At 42.3% G+C, this 18,061-nt stretch overlaps 1 protein-coding gene across 15 annotated transcripts in view; it reads left to right on the forward strand.

Moving 5' to 3' along the window:
* The first annotated feature begins 4,068 nt into the window (after positions 1-4,068).
* Positions 4,069-18,061, forward strand: part of mapk8ip3 (mitogen-activated protein kinase 8 interacting protein 3) — a 32,039-nt gene continuing 18,046 nt past the window's right edge. For 7 of the 15 annotated variants that reach the window (XM_013915151.1, XM_013915156.1, XM_013915158.1 and 4 more), the window contains exons 1-10: positions 4,069-5,088; positions 9,265-9,385; positions 10,133-10,203; positions 11,948-12,039; positions 13,811-13,834; positions 15,423-15,567; positions 16,277-16,505; positions 16,633-16,735; positions 16,947-17,065; positions 17,867-17,878. In XM_013915151.1, the coding sequence (XP_013770605.1) occupies positions 4,783-5,088; positions 9,265-9,385; positions 10,133-10,203; positions 11,948-12,039; positions 13,811-13,834; positions 15,423-15,567; positions 16,277-16,505; positions 16,633-16,735; positions 16,947-17,065; positions 17,867-17,878 (1,222 nt within the window). In that variant the 5' untranslated portion in view covers positions 4,069-4,782. The remainder of the gene's footprint in view (positions 5,089-9,264; positions 9,386-10,132; positions 10,204-11,947; positions 12,040-13,810; positions 13,835-15,422; positions 15,568-16,276; positions 16,506-16,632; positions 16,736-16,946; positions 17,066-17,866; positions 17,879-18,061) is intronic. The other 8 variants (XM_013915154.1, XM_013915162.1, XM_013915161.1 and 5 more) reach the window with 6 other exon arrangements.

The raw sequence follows: 18,061 nt of genomic DNA on the forward strand, positions 1-18,061 counted from the left end.
CAGCACAAGGCCAGTTTCAGACACCCTGGTCGTCCTGTGCTGGCCCATGTGTAGATTACCTCTGGCAAACATGATCTGGGCCACCAAAGGGCCGTTATTCATTGCGGTATGTGGGCCATCTGTAGGTGGTGTGCAGCCACGGGCCAGTTGTAGACACACTTCTGGCCCTGTGCTGGCCCAGAACGGTTTCAGCTCTGGCCCCAGATGTCAGCATAATGTGTACCTTAATCAAGCCATGCAATAACAACATGTGCCAGAACATGCAAAACAGTGCAAAAGTAACATGCTGAAACTCAGTTCAGACAGTGAATGGACTGATTTTTATGTAGCGCTTTTCTACTCTCCCAGATTACTCAAAGTCCCGGCTTGATACCAGATCCTGGCCAGACCTGCTTGGTATGTGGGCACTAACACACACACAGACACAGTTACTTTACCAACTGACCCCTGACCCCTGAGCTCCTAAGTGTCCCTCAAACCTCATTCAGGGATCCACTCCTCTACTTCACTGTCACTCCCTGAAAACTCACTGTCCTCACTTTCTGAGGACAGAAAGTGCACATTCCTTTGGTTTCCTTGCATAAAAAGCTTTTACATCCATGTCCTGTAATTATGAGTAGATTCTAAAGTAAAAAACATTGACTATGATCATATAAATGCACACAAACACAACTCTACACACATATCCAAATGCATTATATTGCCTGAAAAAAATTGGGCTAACTGCGCAGTGTTGCCTTGAGGCAACAAATGAAAATGAACAGTTTTACAGTATAAATAAATTTAAAAAAGTAGAACAAACAATCAAATATGCTTCTTAACATATTCATGCACATACAAGTATTTTTTAATATACATTTATTTCACTATAAACATGTAAAATAGTGATCTTTATCTTGCCTCCTAATGGAGATGTCTCTCATGTAGTGCAGCTTGCAGAAAGTTTTTCCTCCCCACTGTTGCCGAGTGCTTGCTCAGAGGGAATTGTCAGATTATTGGGGTTTTATTTTTGTCAACTAATACACAACTCAGGGCTCGCAAAATCGCTAGCCCGACGTCCCGGAGCTAGCGATATCTCCGGTCGGGCGACCAAAATCGATCTCTGCCTCGCCCGTCGGGTTATCATAAAGCCCAACGGGCGATTTTGCGAGCCCTGCGATCTTATTGGGCATTCCAAATTGATTTTTTTTATTCATTAATAAAGTCCTAAAAAGATTATATTGTGAATATTGCATGTTTTCATTGTCACACAAATGTGTACATTTTCAGCCTAGACTGAACGTGTGTTTGTCTTCTATTCAAAATCAAACATTTTAGTAGCAACCATTGTATTAAAATATGGCAGATGTTTTACTCTGATTACACAAACTTTATGTAGGAGTAGGTCACAGATAAGAGGTATTTATTTGTAAATTTGACCTCTGACCTCACAGAGATACAGGATGACAGGATATGTGATATTAGAATCCACATATATTGGTATATAATCTCCTAAATGTTGCCAAAAGCAGTAAGGAACATAGCTCTAAATAACATTATCATCTTTTTGACCCTCACTATAGTCTGTATGACAAGTCAGAACAAAAGGTCGGAGGTCAAATGCGGCATTAAATCCTAATGCGGTACATTCCTATGTTGACAATACACACCACACTTGTAAGAAAGTCAAAAGTTAAATTATAAGGCTTTTTTTAAAGGTGTTTCTCTATGAAAGCAGTTAAGATCATTATGCAAATACATAGGGCAGCAACTGGGGGACCCCAAAGTGCAAGCCCACCCTCAGTATATTGGGGTCTGGAATAAAACTAGAATTAATTAAAAATGTGTAATTAATTATTTAAAAATAGAAATACAGAGCATTTTAAACTAAGTCAATGTATATTTTAATTACTTATTTATATATCTAGTGAACTATTTCCTGACACATTCAGTTATTTTGCTACTCATCAGCAGCAGTGCTGTGCATCCTGCAAATTTCGTTATCGAGTAAATTAAGAGCAGTATTGCAGATACCGATACTTTTAACCTATAAAGGGAGCTTATGTAGGGGAGAGCAGTGTGTTATTATTTATGAGCTGAATCATCGCACATTTGCCAAGTTCAGAACACATTTTCATGAACACCAACACAACAATGTTGTAAGATTAACAACCCACAGTAATATACTAGTTAACACAGTTTTCTTGTGTATTGATACTGTGGATTTTTAGAGACCTGAAATCTAAATGTGCTGTCTTTAAAGGAGTTTGGGTCAGCTTCTGTTGTGTAAGTTTGTTATAGGCTATAAAGACTTGGAATGAAAATATTTTTAATAAAAACTTTTAAAAATGCACAGTTCGGTGGGATATAGTGGGATTAGATTGGCTGTGTCTCGGTGTAATCTGTAGTCCTGCGACAGACTGGCGGTCTGTCATTGTGCAATTGCAGAATAAATGTATGGATGGATGGACAATGGGATACATGCTGAACTAACTTTGAGGATAGAAACAAAGTATCAATCCAGTTGTGTTTGTATTGATCCAATTATGAAACCATAGATCATATTAAAGGGTTAGAACCTTCCCAGGAGTGTCCAGCCTACTAAAATTACTCCAAGAGTGCAGCAATGACTCATCCAGGAGGCCACAAAAGAACCAGAACAACATCTAAAGAACTGCAGGTCAGTGTTAATGATTCAACAATCAGGTAGAGACTGGGCAAAAATGGCATCCATGGGAGAGTTCAAAGAGAAAACCAAGGTCCCAAAGGCCCTCTCACATTTACCAAAAACATCTTGATGATCCCCAAGACTCTTGGGAAAGGCACTGACATTATAAATTCACTTGTATATAAAATATAAACAGGGTAGAGTTTTTGGGAAGGAGAAAAGTAGTCACACAAAACCAAAAAGGTCTCTGTGTCAAGCTGTAAACGTGTTTATTTCTGCTTTACAGTTGCACATTTTAACATGAGAGTCTATGGAGAGACAGACTCAAGTGGCCATTAGAGGAACTGCAGGTCTTGGCACAATAACTCACAGTTATTCATCATTTCATACAGACCGATCAGCTCCCTGAGATGAGCTCGGATCCAGTGAGGTACTGACATAGGATGTGAGCGTCTGTCATATGTTGCACGCTTTCGGCTCATCCTATTGGCTCGTTCCTCGAGCTCCTCCAGCTGTTTTGAGCTGCTGCAGAAGGCCACTGCCATTGAGGGAACACTTTTGCCACAGTTGTACACACACAAAAAGATTCTAGGTCTGACCAATGTCGCAGCCATAGGCAAAAAGATGACAGTCAATAAAATTCTAAAAGGTAATTTATTAACACAATGATCAAAAAGTAAAAGATAAAACAGCCCAGTGTCCAATTTGCCTGTGAAGTAAAAACACACAGTCCAAGGCCAGAGCCAGCTATGCCACAAAGCCAGGTGATCACTCTGGCCTCTGCAACTCAGCTGCCTTTAGGCTGCAGCATATAATTGGCCCTGGCCTGCACAGAGACACAAAGTAACATGTTTCATGTCTCTCTGTGCAAAATGGGTTCAAAAACATAAACAACTGTGGTATACTGTTTGTCCGTGATTTGTGGCAGGATCAGCCTGATATTATTTGTGTCCCACTGTAACTTTACTGTATAAAGAGCTAAGATCTCCAAAATGTCAGCAGCAATGACTGTAGTCATTGGTCAGGAGTAGTTTATAAGAAGTATTTGTGAACTAAAAATCAAGAATGTGGGATACTGTTTGTAAGTGATTTGGACAGCCCAGCGCGTGCTCCCGACGCAGGGGGAACTAATTCTGTTGGGGAGACCTACCTTGGCACTTGTGCAGGTGAAGCCAAAAGCAAGATAAGATATGCCTCATCATATTTTCTAGTATTTGGCTTGGAAGGAAGTTAGTTTGGAAACATATTTGCTTCATCTTCTGCTTTGCGTTTGTGTGGAAGCCCTGTCAAAAACCTGCCCATTATATGCTAGCACTCTGCGCTAAGCTATGCAGCTTATTGTGAATTTTTGCAGCCAACTTCCGGTTTTGCCTCGCTGACTTGACTCACTGCCTCTGCTTGCTCTATGCAGACGGTGTGACGTCAGCCAGAGTCGGTCAGCTGGCTCCTCCATCTGAGCAGCACAGAGAGCCTCTCCCACAGGGAGACATCACCAAAAAACGCCCGAGTCTGGCCAGCAGCATCGGCGGCCTGCCGGAAGAGGAAAAGATATGGATAAAACGAGACTATAGTGGGGGATCGGCCATCGGCGATTATCGGGAAGACTAACTAGAATATTTATTTACCTATTTATTAATTATTTATTTTCCCTGCCAGCAATGGCTGGGGTCCATGGCTGCGGCTGCTGAGAGGCAGGTGCAATACCATCGACGAAGGCGTTTCGCTCCTCGGCATGGACGATCTACAGGCTGGCCCAGTGCCCATCCACAGCGCCCAGGATCTGATGCTTTCTGCCGGAGGACAGGGATAACAGGGCCGCGACTGGAGGAGATAGCCCGTAACTGGCTGGAGGAGCGGGAGGAGGAGGAGGAGGAGGGGGTCTATTCATATCAGTTTATTAGAACCAATATTTTCAGCAGGGGAATCAAGGTTATGCGCACACAACAGTCTGCCTCCGTTCTGTAAACCTGCTGCAAAATGGCATGACTGTTCTCCTTTTTGAAGGCAGACTGTGATTGAATGTGCCCCTTCCCCCGTGCTGAGCGCATTCAAAAGCGGTGACACCCTCGCCTTTTAGGAGGGCCTGAAAAACTGTTGAGAGGAGGCGCAGCTTCATCTGGACCACAGCTGCCAAGATGATGGAGCTGCAGATAGACGAGGTGGTCTACCAGGACGACTACGGCTCCGGCTCCGTGATGTCGGAGCGGGTGTCGGGCCTGGCAAACAGCATCTACCGGGAGTTCGAGCGGCTGATACACAGCTACGATGAGGAGGTGGTGAAGGAGCTGATGCCGCTTGTGGTGAACGTCCTGGAAAACCTCGACGCGGTGCTGACGGAGAACCAGGAGCACGAGGTGGAGCTGGAGCTGCTGAAGGAGGACAACGAGCAGCTCATCACCCAGTATGAGAGGGAGAAAGCGCTGCGCAAGCAGGCGGAGGAGGTGCGTTAAAAGAGCTCCCCACACAGCACCACCGGCCACCGCAGGCCCGTCATTATCATCACTTCCAGCCGTCCTGTTCTGTGGGCACATGTGACTCATGTTTAGGCCCGTGACAGGGATTGCTAAACGTATTATTAGTGTCAATGCACTGCAGTCACTCGTAAACACACTGCTTACATTACTTAGGGATATTTAAATCAGTATAGAGACACCACTGGAAGTTTCTTTTTCTTTTAAAGAGGGTCAACCAGGTAAACAACAGGGACGTTTCCGGGATTTCTGAAATCAGGGGGCCCAGGGATGGGCAGACCAAGGCAGGGGTGCACAGCAATGTTGAAAACACTAGGCACAATTATCATAATTATCAATTAGGAGTCCACATGCAGATGGTGTTATTATAAAGGTAAACCACTGTTTTGGTTTAAAACAATGTTTTTGAAACATGTTAAATAAGTATTTAGATACTTTAGGTGAGTAAAAGTTGTAATCCTGCATCCAAATATGGGTTTATGGCAGAATCCTAAACATTGCATTACCGGATCATAGTTATTGGTCCATTTATATCTTTATCACTTTAATCTTACGACTGGAGACAATTTTAATCATGTTAATCATGTTGCTACGGGGAGTTTTATGAATGATGTTAATAATAATAATACAGATTTTTAGATCCATAGATTTAAATTTTAAAATCTGCTAAATTAGAGTAAATTAAATGGTATGGAGTACAAGGATAATAACTGTACTGAAAATATAGTCAAGTGGAAATAGAAACCAGGAAAACTTCAGTAACATACTTGAGTAAATGTGCTACAAATAATACACCATCACTCATTATACTCCAGCTCGCATCTGTACTGTAAGAACTGTCTGAGACAATCATATTTCTGGGGGTGGGCAGTGCCACCCTGTGCCCCCCTTCTGACCTTTGAAGTTAAGCACATGCATTGAAACAAAAGACATCTTACAGTTTTACCCTCGTTGTCTGTTTATCAACATCAGATTCTTTATGAAATGAAGTTAAAATCTAACATCAATTAATTCTGTTACTACAAGTTTTTCAAATATTGCTGTTTAACTTTAAAGTTAAAGTTAATAGCTTTGTCACTATTACAGATTTTTGTTATCACTTTTTTCCTGCCAGTACTCCAGCTAACCGTTAACAGTGCTGCTACCACCATCATCACACATGGAATTTTAAGTGCTCCTTCCTTAAACTTTAACACAGCACAGCAGAAGTATATGCAAATATAACACAAACACAGTATGCAAACACAAAGTGAGGGAGGACATGTTAGCAGGACATGCATGAAGATAAAGGCACAGTCAGCGTGACTCTCTGTGTGGGCGTTTGCACTCGAAAACAGTGAAAGAACAGGAACACAAACAACAAAAAGTGTGTTTCAATACGGGGCTATTAAATTACAGACTGAACTCCACCTGCAGCCACTTTTATCTCCTCTGTTTTTACCTGAGTGGTGTCATAACAGCAGTGAGATCCTGCAGGCAGGCATCATAAAGCAACTTTAATCCTCCTCCCATCCAAAGAGGCCTCAGAGTATCACTGGCAGCCTTGCTGGTGTCAGCTTAGCTCAGCTTTTAGCCCACTTTGTCATCTGCTCTCCCCAGCGCCGTCCCCTCTGTTAGTTATCTAGTTTGTTTTCACTTTAAGCTGCCTTGTATTTAAGCTTCGGTTTAATATCATTACAGACTGAAAATGCTTATTGTGAAAATGAGATTTTGTAGGGCCAGTACTTGAAAATGAACATGTGCTGCAGTTTAAAGTAGGTGCTGAGCCATCAGTCGTGCCTCTGCAGAAACTGAAAAGGAAAACTGTAACAACAATGCATGCCTTTACATGCTATTTATATCTGTGCCAAAAAAAACCCAAAACACTGTATAGAACTCAGATCTTCTCTTTGTCGTCAGCTAGGACTCTTTTCTTGCCTAGATTTTTTTCACGCACATGCAAATCTCTCTTTGCACTTCTGGCACAAGCTGCCTCGAAGACATTGCATATTTAAGATTTGAAGTTTCGTGCAGGGCTGCCCACACTTTTGCACAAACCTGTACTTGTTTGATGACCTTAGATGACAAATAAACAGACAGTTTTCTCCATCACTGGGGTGCAGAGGGGGATGGGATGATGTGCAAATGGGTAGAAGTCACAGGAAATCAATAGCACACAGAGCTCACTGGGGGAGTCTGGGACTGTAATCTGATTTGTGCTCATGAGAAGCAGAGAGAGAGTGAGAATAACAAAAGCAGAGAGAAAGAAACAGACTGAGGGTTTTATGAAGCTACGGCAGAGGCGAGGCAGCTCAGGCCAGATCGGAAAGAGTCTAATGATAATAAGAGGAAAAAGAAGCAAACAGAGTCTGAGGAAAACAATAATGCCTCCTCCTGCAAGACATGGACAACAACAAGCAGAAAAGGCAGCTCACATTACAAAGTTATTAGAGCTAATGGTAAACAAAGACAACAGCCGCATCTTTTTACTCATGAAGCGTTCGACCGAGATACCCACAAGCACAAATTTAACCATTTTGTAGCATCTCCTGCTAAAACATCCTGTGTTTGTCTCCAGCCATCTTTTCCCCATCTCTCTTAATGTGATTTACATACAAAGGATTAACGAGCTATGCTCCACATGTTATCTTAACCTCTAGATTTTATAATAATTTCAAAGATTTCAGATTTTCCTCTGCTCCTCCTAATGCTGTTGTGACTTCACACCCTCCTCAGATATCACTCAGATATAACTCCTCAGATATCAGTGTGGTCACAGTTGAGCGTGTGACCACACTGCAGTCACACTTAGAGTCAGTTTGTCAGGAAAGCTCCTTAGTTTCACTCGTCACACATCGCAGGATTGCTTAATGAGAATTATTCCGACTGGACCGCGCAAACGTTCATTCCTACGCTGTGTCACGTTACCTGTCTGAGTGCTGTTTGCACAGTTTAAAGTTATTTATGAGAATGCACCGTGTTTTTCTTGCTTCTGTAGTTACACCAGTGCACACTGCAAGCTGTGCCTCACTAACACTGCATTTTAATGGAAAGCGATGTGCCTTTACTTGCACGGGTTTAGGAGCCTCGTGCAGATAAAGGCATGGGGGATAGAGGGATGGACTTGAAGGGCACCTTCCCAGTCTGAGGGGGGCAGGACGAAAGATATTACTGTGTTTTGTTTCAGCGAGAAACAAAGACATCTAGTGTGTCACAAAGACAGTGTTTTGATGCGTAAACTCGGTCGTTTATCATTGAATCTATAGTATGTTAATGCTGTGGATGTTCAGCAGTGACAAGGCTGGAGGTTCGCTCTTCCTGCACCATGAGTACAGTGCAAAAACTGCAGCAGCTACAAGAATGCTGCAGCAATCACTCTGCAATTTCTCCAGGAATTTCACATTCTCCTTCTGCTAAAGCTGCAAGGAGACCACAGCATTAGTGTTGTTTACTGTGCTGCGTGGGTCAGGGTGTGTTTTGCCACATATTCGGTAATTCATTAAACTTGGTTAAATTCTTTAGTGACCTTTTCCCTGTAGCCGTGGAGATATTTCTACATGTGTCAATGACAAGTGTTGTTCATTCCCTGCAATTAATGCTTTAGGTACAGCATCAGCGCTGGTTGTATTTTCAGAGTGCTGTTGTGTTGCAGTGCTTGCTATTTTGTGTGGCGTGTATCTGCTGCACGTTGGTGTTTCCAAGGTCTGTCTGCAGTCAGAGGATTACCGTATTAAGACTTTGTGGACTTGCGGAAAAAAGGACGTCATTGTGAGCAGCTTTATTTAAAAAAATGGAACAGGCAGCATGGCGGGGGGAGTAGGCAGCTCTGTGTTTCTGCCTGTATTGTGAGATAAATCTATTATAGACAAACTGTGAAATACTTTTACCATAATACACAGATACTACTGGCACATATAACCACATGTAAAGTGAGTTCAGTTTTCATTTTTTGACATGTGCACAAAAGCCCCGATATATCCTGAAAACACACTGCTCTGAAGCTGATATGAACAATTATGTAATTCATAGACAATATGAAGTAAAATGATATGCTGTTTCCCTTCATATGAATTATAACAAAAATGCAAATTTTATGTGACCTTTCGCTTTTAGAGTCTGTAAATTAATTTCTTAGTCTATTTTTTTCTCTTGTTTGCCTTTTATCAGAAATTTATTGAATTTGAGGATTCGCTGGAGGCCGAGAAGAAGGACCTGCAGATACAGGTGGAGTTTTTGGAGCTACAGGGGAAACAGCTGGAGCTGAAGGCAAAGAACTATTCTGACCAGAGTGAGTGCATAGATGTCATGTTATATGCAGTGCATGTAGGACACCTGGCTCAAAGGGTGACCCTTATACCGAAGGTTGTACTGCTTACTGCAGGGTCCTGGGTTTGAGTCCGCCCCAGGCTGTCCTCTGAAGGTCATCGTGCTCCCGCTTTTCTCCACTGCCTTCCTGTCTACACTACACTGTCCTGTCTAATAGAATATGCTGTACATGTGGCTGCTGAGGCTCATTCAAAACACTGGAAATAGTGTTTAACAGCTGTGTGTGTGTGTAAGAAGGAGGACAGCAGGAGAGATAACACAGAGGCTCCAGGATACATTTCCACTGTAGTTTTGAAGGGAAGGCAGAAAGAGAAGTAGACACGCTCAGGATGTATTTTTAGACTTTGGTTGATTTTGAAATGAAACACTGATTTTCTTTGCTGTACATTATAAATACAGGCATCCAGTTAGCTTTGGGATTTATTTATTTGTATGTTTGCGGGGATCCACTGTACCCTTAATGTTTCTTTGTTTCTCCCCCAATGATTACTATATTAAATAGTGCAGCAATTTGAATACAAGCAGGCAAACATAAATTTGCAATCATTTCAATTTCATAACTTTGCACTCCTACTATGCAATCCAAAATGATACTTCATGTCCATTTAATTGGCGAAAGGTTATAAAGTGAGCTGGACGTCACGGCTGTTTAAATGTACTTTTGTTCTTGTTGCTGCTGAAGTTGATGTTGTGTCCGTCTGCTTCACAGTCACTCGGCTGGAAGAGCGAGAGTCAGACATGAAGAAAGAGTACAACGCTCTGCATCAGCGCCACACTGAGGTGAGCAAACCTTGGGCCCTCCTGTGAAATCACAAGAGAACACCTACTCTTTTCTTTTTGATTTCTAGCTAGGATTTATTACACATTAGGCCCCATATCGGCATAATCCACCAAACATGCTCACAGTCATTTCAAATATTCATGATACTAAGCTTGAATGATACAGCCATCATGAGCGATGTTTCAGTAAAAGAAGCAGAATGGTGTTTTTTTGTTTTCTACAACTCAGAGTATCTAAATATGTGTGATATATGTGAAGTATTCAAAGCACTTTTGACCCCCATCAGTCTGGTTATCCATTAATTCACAAAACACAGTGTGTAGTAGATTATAGGTCAATCATGAAATAACTCTAATCTTTTATATTGTCAATGTATTTATTTAAAGAGGACGATGTGGTTCAACACTATATTGCCCAAAGTATTTGCTCATCTGTCTTCGCACGCATTTGAACTTGAGTAACATCCTGTTCTTAATCAATAGGGTTTAATATGATGTTGGCCCACCCTTTGCAGCTATAACAGGTTCACCTCTTCTGGGAAGAAGACTTCCACAAGTTTAGGAGTGTTTATGGGAATTTTTGACCATTGTTCCCGAAGCACATTTGTGAGTTCAGACACTGACGAGGTCTGGCTCACAATCTCCGCTCTAATTCATCCCAAAGATTTTCTGTTGAGTTGAGGTCAGGACTCTGTGCATCCTAGTTGAGTTCTTCCACACCTAACTTCCTCATCTACAACTTTATGGAGCTTGCTTTGTGCAATGGTGCACAGTCATGTTGGACCATCTGGGACCCAAAACTGTTCCCTTAAAGTCGTTAGCATGAAGTTGGCCAAAATGTCTTGGTATGCTGAAGCATTAAGAGTTCGTTTCGCTGGAACTAAGGGCCTGAGCCCAACTCCCGAAAAACATCCCCACACCTTTATCCTCACTCCACCAAGGTTTACGCTTGGTACAGTGCAGTCAGACAAGTACCGTTGTCCTGGCAACCACCAAACCAAGACTCATCCATTGAATTGTCAGACAGTGAAGCGTGATTCGTCACTTCGGCTTGGATGCAGCTGTTTCCATGGAACTGTTAAACTCTCCACACATTGCTCTGAGCTAATCTGAAGGCCACATGAAGTCTGGAGTTCTTTAACGATTGAATCTGCAGAAAGTTGGCGACCTCTGCACACTATCCGCCTCTGCATCGGCTCACCCTGCTCTCAGTTCCTGTCATTCCCAATTGCTTCCACTTTGCTATAATACCACTAACAGCTGACAGTGGAATATTTAGTAGTGAGGAAATTTCATGTGTGAACAGGTGGCATCCTATCAAAGTACCACGCTGGATTTTACTGAGCCCCTGAGAACGACAGATTCTTTCACAAATATTTGTAGAAGCAGCCTGCATGCCTGGGTGCTTGATTTTTATACACCTGTGAACATGGAAGTGATTGGAACACCTGAATTCAACAGTCTAGAAGGTTGACTGAATACTTAGCATTAGCACTATAGCATGCTACCAATATGGAGCATGAAACTGACATTTATAGCTATTGCTAATTTTTAACTCTTATTCCTTGCTGGGCTTTTACATTCATAATGCACAACATTCAGTTACATAACACCACAAGATACTATAAGCAAAAGTACAATAAATAAATAAATAAATAGTGTAAAATATAGTGTAAGAAAGATATTGCCCTGCTCTCCGGTTGTTCTCAAAACGATTTTTTGTTCTTGATTTCTTGGATCACAGATGATCCAGACGTACGTCGAGCACATAGAGCGGTCCAAAATGCAGCAGGCGGGGAGTAACAGCCAATCAGAAGGCACCGGCTGTGGACGATCGTGAGTGTTTTGTTTTTTCTTTCATTTATATTCTGTGTGTGTGTAATTGTCTGTTTCTGTGGATCTGAACTATCATGTTTTGCACAGATCTATCAGGCTTTTCGTGTTGCAGCACATTTCTTGTGTTGAAGCTGGCGCCGTTTGTCATCAGCCACACTGAACAGCTGCTGTGTCCCGCTAACAGAGAGGAGAGGCGATGTGCAAACTGACACAACAGTCATTATAAACCTCTGTGGAAAATAATTAGAAAAACAAAGGAAGTTTGACTTTAATGTGCCAGCTTGTCGTGTTGAGCCAGGGCCAATCCCATGGGCTCGACAGCTAGAAGAGGAGCGGGACATCTGGTGTAGCTGCCTATCTAGGCTCCAGATTAGTCACTTTTAGCAATATGTCCACTAACTCATAAAATACCCACAGTGAAAGGCATGCAAGAAGTTTTCTCCAGACTTCTGATACTGTAAATAATCAATTGAGTAAATGATGAGCTTGCTTTCAGCAGTACCTATCTTTTAGTTTTAGTTTCGATTTTTTAGCCTATTTTTCCTGTAAAAGGTGTCAAACTGTGAGATTCTTGCATGCAGGTTCTCTTGAAGTCTACCGAAAGACTGTGACCGACTATGTTTAGGTTACAGATGACCATAAAAGTCGTAGCAAAACCTTCAGCTTGCGGTTTTTCTTCTTTTTTTTTAAAACAGTGATATATTTGCAGGTTTTTAATTGAATCCATTTGTCCTTCTACGAGTGGATGTCCAATGTCAGTGGCTGCAAAATGAATCCAAAACATTATTGATTCAACCCCGAACAGTTGCAGAGATGGTCTCATGGTGATAATCTGCACCCTTTTTTCCCCCTTTCCTTTTTTGGCATTTGCAAAGTTTTGATGCAACTTTGTGTTAAGTATGCAGGAAAGATTTCCCTTCAATAACTTCCCTGTGATGATTATATCTGTGCTCCAGAGTCTCCTAAATCTTGTTGAAGGGTTGAAGTGAGAGAAGGGTTTGATTTGTAATTGTTCCAGAAAGTTTTCTTTTTCTTTCTGAACTAAACAAAACCTCCAGTATTGTCACTAGCTGCCATTTCTCCGAGGCTCTGATTGAGTTTGCTGTATTTTTGTTGACTTTTCCTCTTTTTTGGACATCAATTACTTTAATCGTCTTGCTGCCATTAAGCTGCTGGGACAGGACTTTGCTTCCGCTGGCCTTTCTTAAACATGACCGTGAACAAGCCAGAGCCCCAAAAAACTGAGACACTAGAAAAAGTTAAACACCAAAAAGTTAAAACACCAGATTTTAAACGTTAAAGAGAATATTTCATCTTCACCTCAGCTCATTTTTTCCTCACTAAGTAATGCAGTTACAGAACTTTTGACCAGTCGTGCTCAAAGCTTTCCATGCCACTGTGTATCGTGTATCTCTAAAGTCAATTCGGCTACAGCGTCTAATGAAATGCATCTCAATCCTGCAAGTCTTCATCAACTGTGCTTATTACTGGAGAATGCATGAGGACAGTGTTATAGGTGGTTATGGGAGTCCTGCTGGGGTGTTCAGAATTAATAAAGTGAACATGTGATTATCCGAAGCAGTTTTAAAGACAAGACAGTGAAGATGTGCAGAAAAAACTAAACAAACTGTAGTTTAACTAAATGTGTAAAAGTGCGTGTTTGTTTGTGCGGTGTTATGCGTCATGGCATGTTCCTGTCTCCTGTCCTTCTCTAATCAGTGTCTGTCTTGTCTGTCTTGCTGGCTTGCTCTCTGTGCTGCTGTTTGCACAGTCAACGACACACATGGAGGAAAAGGTAAATCCAACATGATTCCTCGACTGCCTCGCTCCGCTTCCCTCGAGTCTGAATTAAAAATATCCCTCCCCTTATATTTGCTGCGCTTCCACACTTTATGGATGAAAGTATTCCCTAATGCACTTAATTTGCTAGTTACCGATGCTTTAAACATCTATTTATTATGTTGGATGCATCAGTGATGTTGTACTTCAATCTTAAATTAAGGACTAAGGAATGGATCAAGGGTCATGTTAAGCATATTTTCCCGATATCTCCCCCTACCTTCTCCTCTTTCTCCCTCATGTGTTTCTGCCAGTCAGTTTGTCCCCCGTCTGTCTGTCTGCCTGTCCTGCTTGTCTTTTGCTTTGTCCATGTTATATATAATTTTAAACATCAGGATCTGAGGTTGTTTTTTCTTTGGATGCTTTTTGTTGGGATTAGTGAGATCAATGCTGTCATGTCTGGGCAGTAATTGTGATGTTTAAACCAAAGGTTAGTGTAGCTTCACACAAACACATGGTGCAGCTAGTCTGGACCTTTCCAAAGGCAGCAACAAAGCCATAGCACATCTAAAACTCATTAGTTTACATGTACGGGGTTAAATCTATACAAAGCCAAGTGTTAAACCATCAGTCTGTTGTTTTAGCAGTTTTTGGAGGTCATGATGTGGAGCCTCTGCTGCTAGCTAAAACAGTTGGTGGATCTTTTTGCCTGTGGACTGAAACAAAATAGCACTCTAAGCTAAGCTAACTGACAGCTTCACCTTTATTGTACAGAGACAGCAACAAAGAGTCATGAATGAGAGTGTGAGTGACTGTCTATAGCGGGGGTGTCAAACATAAGATACCAGGGCCAGAATCGGCCCAACAAAAACTCCAGTCTGGCCCATTGGATACAAACTGTGGAGGGGGGAAAGATTTTGGACTAACTATACATTCATAGAGCTTTTTGTAGGGCTTTTCCTACTGATAAAGACCTCCCCAAATGCCATTCATACTATTCTAAAGCAGACAAGTAAGAGTTAAGCTATTAAAAGACAGAAACGTGTTAGCGCGGTTAGCTTGTTAATGCGTTGACGCTGTCCAGCCCCATGCACGGGGCGATCCGCGGTAACTCGTTAACGGAGATTTGCCGCGTTAATGCAGTCATGGCGTTAACGCCATTTTAAAGAGATTAACGCTGACAGCACTAGTTTTTTGTTTTTTTCAATGTTAATGATAGAAAAGCATTTATGTTTAGGCATTGTAGCATTTCATCCTGTAGAAAAACTGAATTGAACTGTTGAAGTGCACTTCTTTTTCCTATATTTAAGATATCTCTGGATTTTTAAAGGTGCAGTAAAAAGGCTTTAAATTGACAAAGGGTTGAGTTTTCAATAGTATGATCAAAGTGAATTGCATGTGGCCACGATGTAAAGTGAGTTTGACATTCTTGGGCTATAGGCAGGCTACAGGCACAGACTTAAAAAACTGGTTTTGCTTTGCATTATATGCCTGCCAGAGTGAGCTCCAGCACCCCGTGGGGGAAGGGCACTGAATATGATACACTGAAATAACCAAGAGGCAGTCTCACCTAATCTCCACCACCTCTGTGTCTCCTCCTCCAGCAGCAAAGCAGAGCGCCCACCATCGTTGAGCCTGTACCCTGATGGCATGGTACGTGGGGGACTCGGGGGGGCTAGGATGATTCCCGGGAAAGACATCTGGCAGGTCAGCGAGCTCGGCCACTCTACCTTCAGCTCCGCCTACCAGGTGGGACAGAAAATGGCCCTGTCCTCCTCCCTCGGCCATAACAGCAGCCTGGGGAGTGGAAAGGGGGAGAGGCTGGCATTACTGCTGCCGGCCACACCCACACGGACCACCTCCCCTCCCACGCCTGCTTGTGTCACTTTTGAGGAAATTAATTTTGCATTGGAAATCTCAGTTGTTGTTTTTTAATCTAATTAGTTAGGTATAAACGATATGTTGACCCAAGCAAGCAGGGACCGCCGTTAGATGTTTGTTTTTGGCTTCATGCAGTTTTTTCTTGTGTCCTTATTTTACTGTGGCGTTGTGAAGCTGCTTTTTGTGTCGTGTTTTAGTTTACGCTTTTACGCAAAGTTTAAGCTCATGTTTATTAATGTTCATATAAACTGACAGCATACAGTGCTTCATATGTTATCCAAGGAAACCCCATTTCCTTGAACTCAGTCTGAAACACACAATTTAGAATTTTAATATACTCAATACAATTTAAATGACTCAGCATAATTTTTTTATCCACAAGAGTCTAATGTGTTTTGCCTTACATATTTAGCCCCGTCACTTTACCTATTTGTTATCTAAGATAAATGTTTAAACCCATTCCCAAAATAAAACAGCAGAAAATTCCCAACTTTACAATCAGTGAGCAAAGTAAGAGACATCCCCGGCCTTCTTTCATTGCACGATGCTCATATAATGTCATTTGTGTCTCACCAAGGAGGACGGATCAGAGTCGGACTCGGTGGCGGCCACACCCAGCAGCACAGGAAGTAAGTCCAACACACCCACCTCCTCTGTCCCGTCCGCCACAGTCACCCCCATCAACGAGAGCTTCCACGGGCACGACTTTGACGTCACGCGGCCTGGAAACCGCAGGAAAAGCGCTAAGCGTCTCAGCCGGAATATGGAGGTGCAGGTTTCCCAGGAAACCAGGAATGTCAGCATCGGTAAGAGGATGTCACTGAGCGTGTCCTCACTTCAGAGGTTTGAAGTTACGCTGCATAAAATGTCAGTAGATTGCAGAGTTGCTCACAAAACGTTCAGACAGCCACACTCAGTACTCTGCTCTTCCAGGTATGGGAAGCAGCGACGAGTGGTCGGAGTTTCAGGAGCTCATCGATTCTACACCAGAGCTGGATATGTGTCTGGACCCCCGTATTTATGGAGGAGGAAACAGGTACAAGCAACAGTGTAGCTGCTTTAAGCACACAGTGTAAAAGGATATCAACATCCATGTTTTCCTGTCAAAACAAAGACAGAAACAGGTCTAGAAATCCTTTAGGTGGTCAGAGCTTTGATGGATTAGTCCTGCGTGTCAACAGCATTATATTATATATTTATTAAATAAATAAATATATGAAAAATAAATGTGTTTTCATGTGTTTCAGCCCCTCCCAGGGCATAGTTAACGAGGCCTTCGGCATCAACACAGACTCTCTCTACCACGAGATCAAAGACGCCAAGTCGGACATCATTGGGGATGTGGATGCAGGTGCTGAGCTGCTGGGTGAGAACAGGATTCTGGTTTCAGTATGTTTTGATGTATTCATTATTGACACCCTAATCCAAGAGCCCCAAAGCCTGAAAGATACATCATTTTCCCATGAAAGTGCAATGCTGGTCAGCAGCACATGATTTACTTCAGAGGAGATACTTGAAAACAAATAAAAGCGCCATCTTCACCTCGTCCTCCCAGGGTGACTTTTACTATAAGCTAACAGGCCAATATGCCATCTTATTGCACTCTAAATAGAGAAAATAAGGGCAGATGCATGTGCTGTGTGCGCGTGTTACACAGAGCCAGCATTTGTATTTTCTTTGCACTGCAGGCTCCGAGCTCCATGCGAGGCTGTGCGAATCTGCCGCTGCACTAACTTTACATTCTTTGTCTTGCATGGGGCGCTGCAGCGCACGTCTGCATCACCACACAGTCATCCTAAAAAACACACAATCTCACACATCCATGCACTTTTTCTTTCATTGTTTGTCTTTGTTATACTTTGCTCTTGTTTTTACAGCAGTTTTAGGGGCAGAGGAACAGTAAATGGAGCAGATTTGAACAGATGTTTTTGTCACTTATGTTCACATTAATCAGTTTAGATACCCACTATCGCACACACCCCGTTTTGGGCTTATTCACACTGGGAGATTCTGGGAGATTTTGTGTATCAGTATTGACTCACTATCCCTGAGTTTTATGTTACAGAAGCAGGAAGCGCACTCTGACCCCGTCTCCTTGTCCATCTGTTAACCTCTCACCCATTTCCTTTTTTCCCCTTTTATGTGCTTCTGCCGGTGACACCCATAGGCGAGTTCTCAGGTGTGTATCTGAACACACGTTGGTTGGTATTGTTTTCTCTTAACTCTCTCAACTCCTCTCTACTTTCCAAAATCCACTTTTAAAAGTAGATGCTAATCAGTGGATATAATTGATAACAAAGTAACTTTGGAGTTATTGTGATGCTATGCTAGTAGATGACAAGTGTCAATTAGCAAGCAGTGC

Source organism: Pundamilia nyererei, unplaced genomic scaffold, assembly GCF_000239375.1.
Source record: "Pundamilia nyererei isolate P.nyererei 1_Seehausen unplaced genomic scaffold, PunNye1.0 scaffold00261, whole genome shotgun sequence".
In the NCBI taxonomy this organism is placed as follows: Eukaryota; Metazoa; Chordata; class Actinopteri; order Cichliformes; family Cichlidae; genus Pundamilia; species Pundamilia nyererei.